This window comes from Equus quagga, chromosome 13 (assembly GCF_021613505.1).
Source record: "Equus quagga isolate Etosha38 chromosome 13, UCLA_HA_Equagga_1.0, whole genome shotgun sequence".
Lineage (NCBI taxonomy): Eukaryota > Metazoa > Chordata > Mammalia > Perissodactyla > Equidae > Equus > Equus quagga.
Window position 1 is genome coordinate 88984667 of NC_060279.1, and position 12607 is coordinate 88997273.

Sequence of the window (12607 nt, forward strand, 5' to 3'; positions counted from 1 at the left end):
ATTAGTTTTGATGCCAGAACTCTACGGTATTGAAGGTGGGGGAAAAGACATTCTAGGTAGTCAAACCAGAATTTATCTCCAAGAGACTTTCGAAAGGATTGTGATATTGTGATATAATGAGAAATATATATTCGGTCTTTGTCCTGGTTCCTGGCACAGAGTTCCTAAAACCTCTGTAATTTTCTGAGTGATAAGGGTGGTAGGAGCATCTTTCATTATAATATTTGGTCTTAGTCTCTGGTTGGTTCCTGACACAAGAGTTTATCAGACTCTCGGAATTTCTGGAGGGAAAAAGGTGTCTTTTTTCCCCCTCTTTTTTGAGGAAGATCAGCCCTGAGCTAACATCTGCTGCCAATCCTGCTCTTTTTGCTGAGGAAGACTGGCCCTGAGCTAACATCCATGCCCATCTTCCTCTGCTTTCTATGTGGGACGCCTGCCACAGCATGGCTTGCCAAGCAGTGCCATGTCGGCACCCGGGATCCGGGCTGGCGAACCCCAGGCCACCTAAGCGGAATGTGCGCACTTAACCGCTGCACCACAGGGCCAGCCGCCATTTTTATCCTTTATAATATCCTTTAGAATAAACCAGTAATAGTAAGGAAAGTCTTTCCCTGGCTTCTGGGAGCCATTAAAGGAAATTATCGAACATGAGGAGGAGGCACATGGGAACCCCCAAAACTCAGAAGTGTGGGTAACCTGGGGCCCCATTGCTTGTGATTAGTATCTGAAGTGGGGACAGTCCTGTGGGACTGAGCCCCTAGCCTGTGGGGCCCGCAAGGAACTCTGGGTGGTTAGTGTCACAAGTGAATTGACTTGTAAGACACCCAGTTGATGTCCACAGAGAACTGGAGAATTGTTTGGTGTGGAAAACCCACACATCTGTTTTCAGAAGTGTTGTGAGTAGAGAAACAGTTTTCCAGTAGGCTGTATTTCAGGAAGCAAGAAAATCAAAAATTATGCCGGAAGGAACGTCTGAGATGCAAGAAGTGCATTATGAACACTTATGTAATTACAAATAAATATTGCCTGCGTAAAGTGAGAACAATATTCAATGAGGGCATAAAGCCAGTCAGAACTAAAATGCTGACAACATTAGTTGGTTAGGCTGGAGGGAGTTTCCAAAGTTAGGCTGTTACGTGCTTTTTGTGTTGTTTGAGAGAGGGTTTAAGATCTTGTTTAGCTTTTTGCTAAATTAAATGTGTATTGTAAAATTCCAAGGATAACCAACACAAATTAATTAGAATTAGAGTGTATAAATTTGAAATCAGAAGAGAGAGAGAAAACAAGATTGAGGAAACAAAAAAAGATAAGAAAGGAGGGAAAAAAATATTAAAAAGGCAGGACAGAGCCAGCTGTGATGGCTTAGTGGTTAAAGTTCGGCGCACTCTGCTTCGGCAGCCTGGTTCGGTTCCTGGTCCCAGAACCACACCACTCGTCTGTCAGTGGCCGTGCTGTGGTGGCGGCTTGCATAGAAGAACTGAAAGGACCTACAACTAGAATGTACAACTATGTACTGGGGCTTTGGGGAGGGGAAAAGAAAAAAAGAGAGAGAGAGAGGAAGATTGGCAACAGATCTTAGCTCAGGGTGAAGCTTTCCTAGCAAAAAAGAAAAAAAAGCAAAGCAAAAGGAAACAGTCCCGAGATACAGTACCAAAAAAAGGAAGAACAAGAAGAAAAATAAAAATAAGATGGCAGAAACAACCCCAAAGATATCAATAGTCATAGTAAATATGAATGGACTACAGAAAAATGCATGGAACTCAGAGAGAAATTGTATTTTTACTTCATTTGTTATTTTACACATCTGTTTATTCCTCCAGAAGTTTCGTGTAATTTAATGTGCAGGGTGAATGCCTGTATATTTTTTAATCAGCATTAGGAATCAAATCCAGAATGCAGGCAAAACATGTTTTAAAAGAAATGAATGTTTTTTAAGATTACTATACATTTTAAAAATATGTTTGGATGAATAAAGGCAACTATTCAACAAAAGAGAAAAGATCTAGCCGATTAAACTGATAACTCAATGAGATTCACTTCATCACTTCAACACAGGAAAGCACCTATGCCCGTCAAGACAGGATTGGCTAAGCCGATTTCGTTACATCCATAATATAGACTATAAAAAGACATAGTATATTTACACGGTTGGAATAGAAAAAGAAAGTTTGAAAACGACATTAGCCTAGTGATCATATTTATGAAAACATGAATATTCTGTTAAACTGTCAACTTTTTACTTTTAGGGAAAGGATTTGTGGAGGACTCGCTTCATATTCTGCATGATACACTATCATGTATAGATTCATTACAAAAATAACGTTGTTATGATTCTGGAAAATAAAGGACTTCATCTTTCTTTCTCCGATAACAAAAACAACCACCTCATTTCGTGGTTACTAGGCAACGCTCGCCGGACCAAACCATCGTGGAGGGTGGGGGGGAGATGGTGTTTGTCTGATGTCGCTCTAAGAAAGGGCGCTGGGCCATCTTTGAGCCGGGCAAAACTGTTTACGTTCTTAGACTGGAAATGAGACTGAATGGTGGTTGCTAGGCAACGCCTCAGCACGGTCGCCATCTTTGAGCGGGGCATAGTGTTTACCACTATAAAAGGGAAAGCGGGATGGCAGTGGTTGCTAGGCAACGGCACGGCACCGTCGCCATCTTTGAGTGGGGCATAGCTGTTTATCAATTTAGAATGTAAAACATCCTGGCCTCCCTGATGGTTGCTAGGCAACGCCTTGGCGCGGTCAGTACCTTCAAGCCGGGCTCTTCATTCTCTTCCTTAAATAAATGGAATCAAACCACTCCAGGGAGAGACAATGAAGCTTGGCCAATCCAATTGGCCGCCATCTTTGTTAGGGGCACAGTGACTTCCGGTTGGGGCGGAGGAGAGCCCAGAGGGCTCTGGGGGAGGTGCTAGAGGCTGGGTTTGCGTTGGATGAAGTAGGCGGGAATCTAGTCCTCTTCCAATCGGCTCCCCATTTCGCCCTCTGGCGGCTTCGGACGGCAGCCCGACTTAGTGTGACGACGGGCACGCTCCAAGGCGGGCACTGGCCGTCGCCACGAGGGAACTGGGGAGGATTCCGAATGGGGGAGGAGGGGACGGAGGGCATCGTACATCTCATGTGCCTCGCGGCCTCCAGCGGGGTGCCCCTGTTCTGCAGAAGCAGCCGCGGCGGCGCCCCCGCCCGCCAGCAGGTGGGGCCCTGGACCCTTGGATCCCCGAAACAGAAGAGGGCTAGGCGCTGGGACTCTGGGTCTTCAGGGGACTGCCGGCTGGGCAAGGTTGAGAGATGAGTGTATAGGGCCGAGCGTGCAATGGACCAATAATCTTGGTTCCCCGACAAGGAGGGGTCAGGGGATCTAGAAGGAGGAGGGGGCCGGGGGCTTGGACACTTGAGTCCCAAGGAGGAGGGGATTGGGGGCTTCTGTCTAATGTCCCCCACCTTTCCCCAGCTCCCGTTCTCTGTCATCGGCTCCCTCAATGGAGTTCACATGTTTGGGCAGAATCTGGAGGTGCAGCTGAGCTCTGCGAGGACCGAGGACACGACCGTGGTGTGGAAAAGCTTCCACAACAGGTCACCAAGCGGTAGCTTGGGGCAGGGACAGGACCCGGGAGATAGCCCTTGTTGAAGATGCCCCAAGGCCTTCCAGCTCTCCAAGGCCAGATGTTTGCTTGGCTGTGGCATCTCTGACAAGCCAGCTACCCTCTCTGATCCCCGAGTTTCTCTGCATGAGAAGCAAGTTATGCTGGGGGAGGACGTAGCTGGCGTCCAGGATCAAGGGCAGACTCTACTGTCCTCATTGCCCTGTTTCCCGGGCCTGGACTCATTCTTCCTTCTCACCTTCTTTTCCCCCAGCATCACCCTCATTGTTCTGTCACCTGAAGAGGGCACCTCGGAGCTGAGACTGGAGCGACTACTCCAGATGGTGTTTGGGGCCATGGTGAGACTCCCAGCCCATTTTCCCAAACCCAGGAGTCTGAGCTCTCAGCATCCTTCTCCCTCAGCCCCAGGAGCCAGGCCCCTAACACCCGCCTCCTCCAAAACCCAGAATCCTGGCCCTCAGTCCCTCCTCCCTCCCACTCAGGAGTCCAGATCCCCAGCTGCCTCCTCCCTCCGTCTCAGTCGCAGCCTCTCCTCTCTTAGAACCAATCGTCCTGGGCCCCTAACTCTCTTTTATCATTTTTCTAGGTTCTTCTTGTGGGACTGGAAGAATTGACCAATATCCGCAACGTAGAGAGACTGAAGAAGGAGTTGAGGGTGAGGCTGTGGGACGTGGGGATGGGAAGTTAGGATACCTAGTCTTTTATTTGGGAACTACAGCTCCTAGCAGCCCCTGAGCCCATGGGTTCTTGGGGCAGCTTGACCCTGGAGCTAGGCCCAGGGCCGATTTTCTGCGGGGGTGGCAGTAGATCTGGGACCTACCTGGGTCCTAGGCTCCCCTCTTCTCCTTCTGTTAGGCCAGTTACCGCCTCATCGACAGCTTCCTGGGGGACTCAGAGCTCATCGGGGACCTGACCCAGTGTGTGGACTGTGTGGTTCCTCCAGAGGGGTCTCTCCTGCAGGTATTGGGGGTGCCTTGGGAACTCTTAAACCTGTCCCTAGAGGCCTGGCTCGGTCCTCATCTTCCTACCCCTGGACCGTTGCCTCAACCCCTTCCCATCCTCTCGCCTTCCAGTCCGGCCCCTACTTGGCCCCAGAAGGATCTTTCTACACCCCGAGAGGACCCCGCCCCTTCCCTGGTCACAGCCCTCCAGTGGCTTCCATCGCCCCCTGGACAAGGCCCCAGCCCCTCAGCCTGGTGTTTGAGGACCTGTGGAATCTGACGCCCACCAACCTGCTCACCTTAACCTCTGCTAACCGCACGGACCACCTTCCCCTGCTGCCTCATGCCAGAAATCCCAACAGCTTCCCTGCCTTCGCACATGCTGTTCCTTTTGCCTGGGCAATCTCTGTCTACCCTTCCTTAAATACTGCTTTTGCTGATTCACCTGGCCCGGCGGCCTCCCAGCAGTGTGACTCTCAGCAGATGACTTGACGTCTCTGAGCTTCAGTAGGTTGTTGATTGCACCTGCTTGGCACTTAGCAGGCCTCAATAAGCCGTACCTGCTGCAGGTAGAATTATGAGCTTCAGGAGCACGTGTCAGGTGTGGTAGCAGGACCGTGCCTGTGTAATCTAGCTTCACAATGCGACTTGGGGACTGCAGCTGCACGTGAAGGCCCAGGAGGGTGACAGACACGATCATGGCCGCTAGGCAGGGAACCGTATGCTGGTCTCTTCCCACTCCTCGCCCACCCGCGGAGTCACTGCCGCCCGTGCGCCTCCCTTCCCCCAGGAAGCCCTCTCTGGGTTCGCTGAGGCCGCGGGCACGGCCTTCGTCAGCCTGGTCGTGTCGGGCCGGGTGGTGGCAGCAACAGAGAGCTGGTGGCGGCTGGGGATGCCGGAGGCCGTGCTGCTGCCCTGGCTGGTGGGCTCGCTGCCGCCGCAGGCCGCTCGCGACTACCCGGTGTACCTGCCGCACGGGAGCCCCACGGTGAGTGGGCGGGGCCGGGGCGCGAGAAGGGGTGGGGCCTGGAGGCGGGGCTTGCGGCGGGAAGGGGCGGGGCTCCGGCCAGACCACCCTGCGCCCCGCTTCAGGTCCCGCACCGGCTTCTGACCCTGACGCTGCTGCCGGGCTTGGAGCTGTGTCTGCTCTGCGGGCCGCGCCCGCCCCTCGGCCAGCTGGATCCACAGGTGAATCCGGGCAGTGTCCCGCTTTCCCGTCACACCCTGTACCCGCGCGCCCGGCTCTGCGGGGCTCTGTCCACCCTGGACCCGCCTTGGGCCAGCCCCGCCCCTCCCGTGGGCCCCGCCCCACCTTGGACAGCGCTCCAGTCGCCTTGATCACAGCTCGGCCCCTTTCGCTCTTACCCCATCCTTCCGGGCCTCACCTTTCCACGGTCAGCATCCTTCCAGGCCTCGTCCCTTCCTCGGTCCCCTCAGCCCTCCGCCCTGAGGGCCCCGCCCCTCCTCCCTGACCTCACCCACCGGCCCCGCCTCCCCCGCTGACCACGCCCCCTGCAGCTTCTGGAGCGCTGGTGGCTGCCGCTGCTGGACCCGCTGCGGGCCTGCCTGCCGCTGGGACCCCGAGCGCTGCCCGCGGGCTTCCCCCTGCACACGGACATCCTCGGGTAGGGCTCGGACGGGGCAGTGGGCTGGGGGTCCTCATCCCCTCTGCCCTGGCCATGAACCCCCTTTCCCACAGGCTGCTGCTCCTCCACCTGGAACTGAAACGTTGCCTCTTCACCGTGGAGCCCTTGGGGGATAAAGGTGACTGAGGAGGAGGGCGGGGCCGGGAGGGGCGCGGGCCAGGGAGGGGCTCTCCCTCACCCTGGCTCTCTTCCTCTTCCAGAGCCTTCTCCTGAGCAGCGCCGGCGCCTCCTCCGCTCTTTCTACACCCTGGTCACCGCCACGCACTTCCCACCAGGTCAGCGGTGGGCACAGTGCCCCCTTTGCAGAGGCTGGGACACTGAGCCCCATGTCACATACGGCAGGAGTAAGGGGTGGGGCTGGGGAAACTGGTAGGAGAACCGGGCATGCATTGGGCACGGCTCTCCTTGAGAACTGGGCACCGACACTGAAGGAAGCAGGGCAGGGAGGCCCCAGCCTGGTTCCAGAACCTCCTAGGTAATCCTGATAGTTAACCCGAGACCTCAGCTCTTGCCAAGTGCTTTTCTACGTGATGACTCATCCTCACGGCTGAGAGCTGTTTCCTGTTCTATCATCATCCCCATATTACAGATGAGAAAACTGAGGCTCAGTTAAGCAGCAGCAGAGCCACGATTCAAACATGGGCAGCCTGGTTCCCACAGCCACACGCTGCGCTCTACTGCTCACAGTACAGGCTTTGCCCATCGTCCTCATTGTGGGGGGATCCACAGAGCCCAGGTTAGGAGGGAAAAGTTGTCGTAGAACCCTGGAGGCCCAGAGAGACAAAGGAAGGGACTTAGGGGGATGGTACAGCCCCAGTGAAGGCCCTGCGGAATGGAGCAAGATGGTAAAGAGTTCCACCTGGGAGGGGCAGACGACCGTCTCTTCCTGGCTGTGCGACCCCACCAGCCCCGCCTGCCTCCCCGTGTAAGTGGGCCGGGGTCCTTGGGATGGTGCCAGGAGCTCGGCCCTGGCGCCTGGGGAGCATCACCTGTGTGCCTGTGGTCTGTACTGCTAATCGGATTGCCCGGGGCTGCACACAGTACCCCCAAGAAAGCAGGGGACAAAGGCCGGGTGGGAAGAGGACGAGAAAGTCCGTGGCCTTGTTCAGGTCACTGACAGCTGGCTGGAGCGGGCAGGCTTCCCCATCAGGAGTCAGAAACTTAAGCCCAGGATGGGTGTGGCTACTGCAGGTTGGCATCCCACTTGTCCAGGCCCCACTGGTCACCTCGGCCTTTCCTGTCCTTCCTTCAGAGCCGGGGCAGCCAGAGGAGAAGGCAGAGAACACAGCCCACCGGGCCCAGGTGCCGCGGGCCTGCTACCTGGTGTCGGGGCCCGAAGAGCCAGGCACAGGGTGGCGGCTGGTGGCCCTGCAGCTGGGGCCCCGGCGGCTGCTGCTGCTGCTGTCTTCTCAGAGTCCCACCCATGGGCTTCGGCTCCTGGCCACCCACACCCTGCACGCCCTCACCCCGCTCCTCTGACCACCGCTGTGAGCCATGGACATGGACGCCAAGCTGTTAGCGTCTCTCTCTTTATTCGCTCACAATAATACACAGCCCCTGGATGGGGAGGGGGTAGAGGGGCTACGAGGGGGCGGGTGGGAGGGGAGGAGGTGCCAAGTCTCCCTGGCCCCTCTCCCCTCTGTGCTTGGGGGGGGGGGAAAGGAGGGAGGGGGCCCCCCCTGACCCCCCAGAATGTAAACAGCAGCAGATGAACAAAAATAAAAATACAAAAGGCCGGAGGAAGGTCCTAGGCATCCCCCCACCCCGGGGTCTTCCCTGTCACCACCAGCGGAGGTCCCCTTGCTGCCCCATCCACCAAAGCTGCCTCGGTCCCAGGGGCTGCCCGGCGCCAGCCACGGCCCCGGGGGCAGAGTCCAGGGCTCAGAACTGCTGGGCCAGCAGCTCACACAGATGACGGGAGACGGGCTCCTTGCTGGTGCGCAGGGTCAGCCGGTACATCTAGGGGGCGACATGGGGAGGAACTCAGGGAAGACGCGGAGGAGATGGAGAGCCCGGGTGGAGATAGGAGGTGAGAGGAAAGAAAAAGGACAAAGGGTAAGAAATGTGATAGAAGGGACAAGAGGCAAGAATAAAAGCAACAGAGGAGGTAAAGGATGAGAGAGGCCAAGCATGGAACGGATACGGAGACAAACACCAGGGAGGAAAGGAGAGAGAGACTGGAGAATGGCCAGACAAGGACACAGAGCAGAGGAAGCCGATTAAAGAACCCACTGAGGCAGGAGGGGCGGGCGCAGAGAATGCGCACAGGCAGGGACGGACGGGGACACACACGTCCCCAGACCACCGCTCACCTGAGCCTGGGCGTTGGGCTCCAGCCGGAGCAGGCAGCCCACCTGCAGGGCTTTAGTCTGGATAATTCCAGCCCCCACGAAGTTCTCAGGATTGGGGTCCACGTTGTCCAGGAGAGCAGAGCCGAACCCCAGGAGCTGGGGAGGAAGAGGCAGGCACAGGAGGGTGCCAGATGGCTGCCAGCTCCCAGACAGCGGCAAACCAGGTCCCCAAACCCCTTGGGAGTAGGAACTGACGCCCCTTTACAGATGGAGAGAAGTGAGGCGGCCGCGGCTCTCCGATCCCAGTTAGGGGGAGGCACGGAGGGGATGCTGGCCCAGGGGCGCCTCCCCGGCCTTCCCCCGGCGCTCACCTTGGCCTTGGTAACTTCCGCGTCCATGGGGTGGTTGGCCTTGAAGATTTTCTGCGCCTCCTGTTGGGGGCTGGGGGCGGGGAAAGGCTCGAGTCAGGGACCTGGGAGCCCCGCCCCCCAGGTGAGGCTGCGGCCCCGCCCCCCGCCGCTCACAGGCTCAGCTGCTTCCAGCGCTGGAAGAAGTCCTGCGCCGCCATCTCTGTGGGCTGGAAGAACTTGTTGATGGTCACCGGCAGCTTCAGGGTGAGGGACTGCGGGGCGCCCCCGTACCTGGCGGGGGAGGAGGGAGCGCTCCGTCAGGGCCCGCCCTCCCCGGGGGCCCCGCCCCCGCGCCCCGCCCACTCACCGGAAGCGCACGGACAGGAGCGGGGGCGTCAAGAAGTCCCGCAGACACTCGATGTTGAGCACCTGCTGCACCTGCGCGCCGCCGTCCACCTGCGCGGCCACGCGCTTGGTCTGCACGGCCAGCTGTGCCCGTCGGGGTCAAGGAAGCAAGGAGGGGGCGGTCCTGGGGACTTTGGCCATGGACCCCCTGATGGTTCTGAACTTTCCCAGCAGCCCCAAGCTGCAGGACCCCGAGGGGCCGGCCCTGCCGTCCTGGACTCATCCTACAAGGCACCTTCCCCCACCCCGAAGTCCTTCCTATGTGACACCCCAAAGCCACCCTGTACGAGCCACTCTGGCATTCCCCGTGGGCTCAGCAACCTGCGCTACGGCACAGGGCACACCGTCCTCAAGCAGGAGCCCTCTGCTCTGGAGGCTGCCTTGGGTCCGCCCCCCAGCTCTTACCACCCCAGTGACTGGGGGCGAGTTACTCAGCCCCTCTCAGCCCCATGTGCAAAATGGACACTGTGTCCCCAGCATTCGATGAAATGAACCACTACAAGGACCTGTCAGCGTATCTGGCACGTGGTAAGGGCACAAAAATGGTGGCAGTGTTGTCACCATCTACTTTCATGTCCACAACCCATCGGCAAGGATGGGGTCTTATGCATCTCCCCCACTCCCGCCCCCACCTTGTGCCCAGCACAGAGCTGAGCCTCCAGGAAGCCTCTGGAAGTGTCGATGATGAATAAAGCAAAGACCTGAAAATGTCCTCCAAGTTTGGGGTCTAATCCTGTAACTTCACGTTGTGGAAATGAGGCCCAGAGATGGGGCAGAGGGGACGGACCCCACTCGAGCACTTCCTTCAGGCCAGCCCCCCTCCAGGGGTTTCCAGTTGTGCTGATTTTCAAAACAACCCGAGAAGGAAGAAGGTCTGCACTTCACAGGGAGGACAGGAAGCCTCAGAGAGGCAAAATGAGTGGCCCTGGTCACACAGGAGAGGCCCTAGTCAGCAGAAAGACCCGCAGGCCTGGCTCTTACATACAGGAAGAGCTGGAAAGATGGGTGTGGAGCCCGACGGAGGATGAGGTCAGGACACGGAAGGGCCTGGAGCAGCTGGGGTCCCAGAAGGAAAGCCTTGTGTGCACCTATCATGTCACCTCACTGCCATCCCCTGTCCTGGGGGAAGGAGGCCCACCCCCGTCTCACAGACGACAGCACATCTCAGAGAGGTAACCATGCGCTCAGGTTCCCAAGAGGGCCACCCAGAGCTCTGGACTGGCTCCACCTGCTTCCCAGCAGCCAGAGGGGCAGACCGGAGGGGCGGGCTGGAGCCAGGGGGCCAGGCCAGGCCGAGAGGATATGAGTCTGGAGGTCTCCGGGGTGGACGACGGTGGGCGAGAAGTTCTGGAACTGTACGGAAGTCTTGTTGCCATAGAAGAGATACATGCGGCCTGCGGGGGGGAGGCGGGGCTCCATCTGGGTTCCTTCTACTTCCTCCCCAGCCACCCTCCAAGCCACGGTCTCCCTGAAGCCCACGCAACCTGGACGCACCCAGGTTCTGCCGGAACTCCGACTTGACTCCTATCTGCAGCAGCTGGTTCTCAAACAGGACCCCGTTGTTCTTGCACACGAACCTGGGTGGGGCGGCGGGGGGCTCAGGATGACAGGGGGCCTGTCTGGGCCCTGCTCTGTGGTCCCCGCCTGTCCCCACTCCCCTCCCTGATCTCCCTCGGGACTCACTTATTCAGCAGTTCATCAGCTTCCGGGATGGGTGGGCCAATGTCCTCAGGACCTGGGCTGCAAGCAGGAAAGGAGGGAGAGGGCTGGGGGCTTGGGGGGCTGGAGGCAAAGGGCCAGAGCTACTAGGTAGGAGACAGCAAGCTCTGAAGGGACAGAACCCCCGAGTCCACATCCCCAGGTTCCCCAAAGAACCTCAGAGAACCCCAGAATCAGACTGGCCCTTGCCTCTAAGGGGACCAGGCTCTGGATGTGCCGTCACCTCCGTGCCCCCATCACAGGACCCTGACTTTCACTCCCCTCCACGTCCCTGCCTCTGCGGCTCAGCAGGAACCCCTTGACGAGAGTTCCCAGTCCCCTAACCCTCCCTAGGGACACGAGAGTCTGCCCCCCGCCCCCTGAGGCCACCCTTACTCAGCAGCTGGAGCTGGGTCAGCCAGCAAAGCCATGGGGCTCTCAGGGGCAGGCGGCTCCAGCTCGCTGGGCCATCCAATCCCAGAGCAGACAAGAGAAGACAGGCGTGGCAGGCAGCCAATCCCAGAGAGGCAGCAAGAGGGCCAGAGAGAGAGAAAGAGGGAGGAGGGAAGGAGAGAAAGAAGAGCAGGCTGAGACACGGTGACAGGAGAGGACGACGAAGCGGGGCCAGAGTGGCCAGAGGGAGGGAGAAGGCCAGGAGAGGTGGCAGCCAGGACGACAGAGGCACAGGGACAGGGAGGGAGGAGCGAGGTGGGCGGGGCAGACGGAAAAGGGGCGGTACCTGAGGAAGGCCTCCTCGGCGCTGGGCCCCAGGCCAGGCTGCGCGGCGGGGCCGTCGGAGAACACGTCCACCAGGAGGTTGCCCGCGCCCGAGGGGGCCGGCGGGGCCGCAGGGGGAGGAGCTGCCCGCAGCCCCAGGAGGTCGGCGGAGGGGGAGGGTGTCGACTGCAGGAGGCAGGTGACAATGAGGACAGGTGATCCCCGGCCGCCCCGCCCCGGGGGGCCTGGCCCCGGGGGACTCACCACGGTGCTGGGGGTGGGCTCCACACCCCCGTTGATGTCGTTGCTGCTGGGGTCCCTCCGGCCGTCGTCCAGGGCGCTGCCGGCCCCCGGCCCCTTCTTGCGTTTCAGCTTGGCCAGGATGGACGACTCGCGCTCGGGGAAGGGCGGCATCTCCTCCAGCACCGTGGCCTGCAGGTCGGGGGCGGCAGCGGGTCAGGGGTGGGCGGCGGCTCCGGAGAGCAAGGCTGCGGGCGCAGGAGGGGCGCGGGGCGGCTCTGACCAGGACGTCCGTGCTGGCCACGGAGCTGAGGGTGAGGTACTCGACGGCGCGCTGCTGCAGCTCCACGTCGGCGTTGCGCAGCTGGGAGCCGGCCCGCAGCACGCCCTGGATGGTGGCCTTGGTCTCGGGGAAGAGGTTGATGAACTTGATGTAGGTGGACAGCAGCAGGGCCCGCGTGGCCACGCTGCACAGGTGGAACTTGGAGTGCAGCAGCGAGAACTGCACGGGGGGGCTGTGGGGCGCGGGCGTCAGCGGGGCCGGCTACAGCGGCCCTCCCCCAGCAAGCCCCCCACGATGCCGCTCCCTAGGGGAACCCTGCCCAGGACCCTGGGCCCGCTCGAGGGCACTGCTGTTCCCCAGGGCCCCAACCGTCACATGCCCCCGTCTCAGATGTTCCTGACAGCCGGACCCTCCTGACCCCCCAGG

At 59.0% G+C, this 12607-nt stretch overlaps 2 protein-coding genes across 3 annotated transcripts in view; one reads left to right on the plus strand and one right to left on the minus strand.

Annotated features, from left to right (window-relative positions):
* The first annotated feature begins 2957 nt into the window (after positions 1-2957).
* Positions 2958-7697, plus strand: FUZ (fuzzy planar cell polarity protein). Its single transcript, XM_046682243.1, has 11 exons — positions 2958-3201; positions 3460-3581; positions 3864-3948; positions 4197-4265; positions 4466-4570; positions 5342-5539; positions 5644-5739; positions 6070-6176; positions 6251-6315; positions 6398-6472; positions 7450-7697. Exons 1-11 carry the CDS (start codon positions 3091-3093, stop codon positions 7674-7676), a joined length of 1260 nt encoding a protein of 419 aa, XP_046538199.1. The 5' UTR covers positions 2958-3090; the 3' UTR covers positions 7677-7697.
* Positions 7698-7710: 13 nt separating this feature from the next.
* Positions 7711-12607, minus strand: part of AP2A1 (adaptor related protein complex 2 subunit alpha 1) — a 32718-nt gene continuing 27821 nt past the window's right edge. Inside the window, exons 13-24 of one of the 2 annotated variants that reach the window (XM_046682241.1) lie at positions 12182-12413; positions 11923-12090; positions 11681-11844; positions 11338-11403; positions 10927-10983; positions 10738-10820; positions 10548-10637; positions 9206-9329; positions 9013-9129; positions 8860-8929; positions 8510-8644; positions 7711-8156 (exon numbers count right to left, since the gene is read on the minus strand). In XM_046682241.1, the coding sequence (XP_046538197.1) occupies positions 8079-8156; positions 8510-8644; positions 8860-8929; positions 9013-9129; positions 9206-9329; positions 10548-10637; positions 10738-10820; positions 10927-10983; positions 11338-11403; positions 11681-11844; positions 11923-12090; positions 12182-12413 (1384 nt within the window). In that variant the 3' untranslated portion in view covers positions 7711-8078. The remainder of the gene's footprint in view (positions 8157-8509; positions 8645-8859; positions 8930-9012; positions 9130-9205; positions 9330-10547; positions 10638-10737; positions 10821-10926; positions 10984-11337; positions 11404-11680; positions 11845-11922; positions 12091-12181; positions 12414-12607) is intronic. The other variant, XM_046682242.1, reaches the window with a different exon arrangement.

Bases quoted from the DNA above. Each gene is read 5' to 3' on its own strand.
- FUZ (XM_046682243.1), top strand. From the start codon at position 3,091: ATGGGGGAGGAGGGGACGGAGGGCATCGTACATCTCATGTGCCTCGCG. The intron at 3,582-3,863 runs GTCACCAAGCGG...CTTTTCCCCCAG, and splicing joins TGGAAAAGCTTCCACAACAG to CATCACCCTCATTGTTCTGT. The intron at 6,177-6,250 runs GTAGGGCTCGGA...CCTTTCCCACAG, and splicing joins CTGCACACGGACATCCTCGG to GCTGCTGCTCCTCCACCTGG.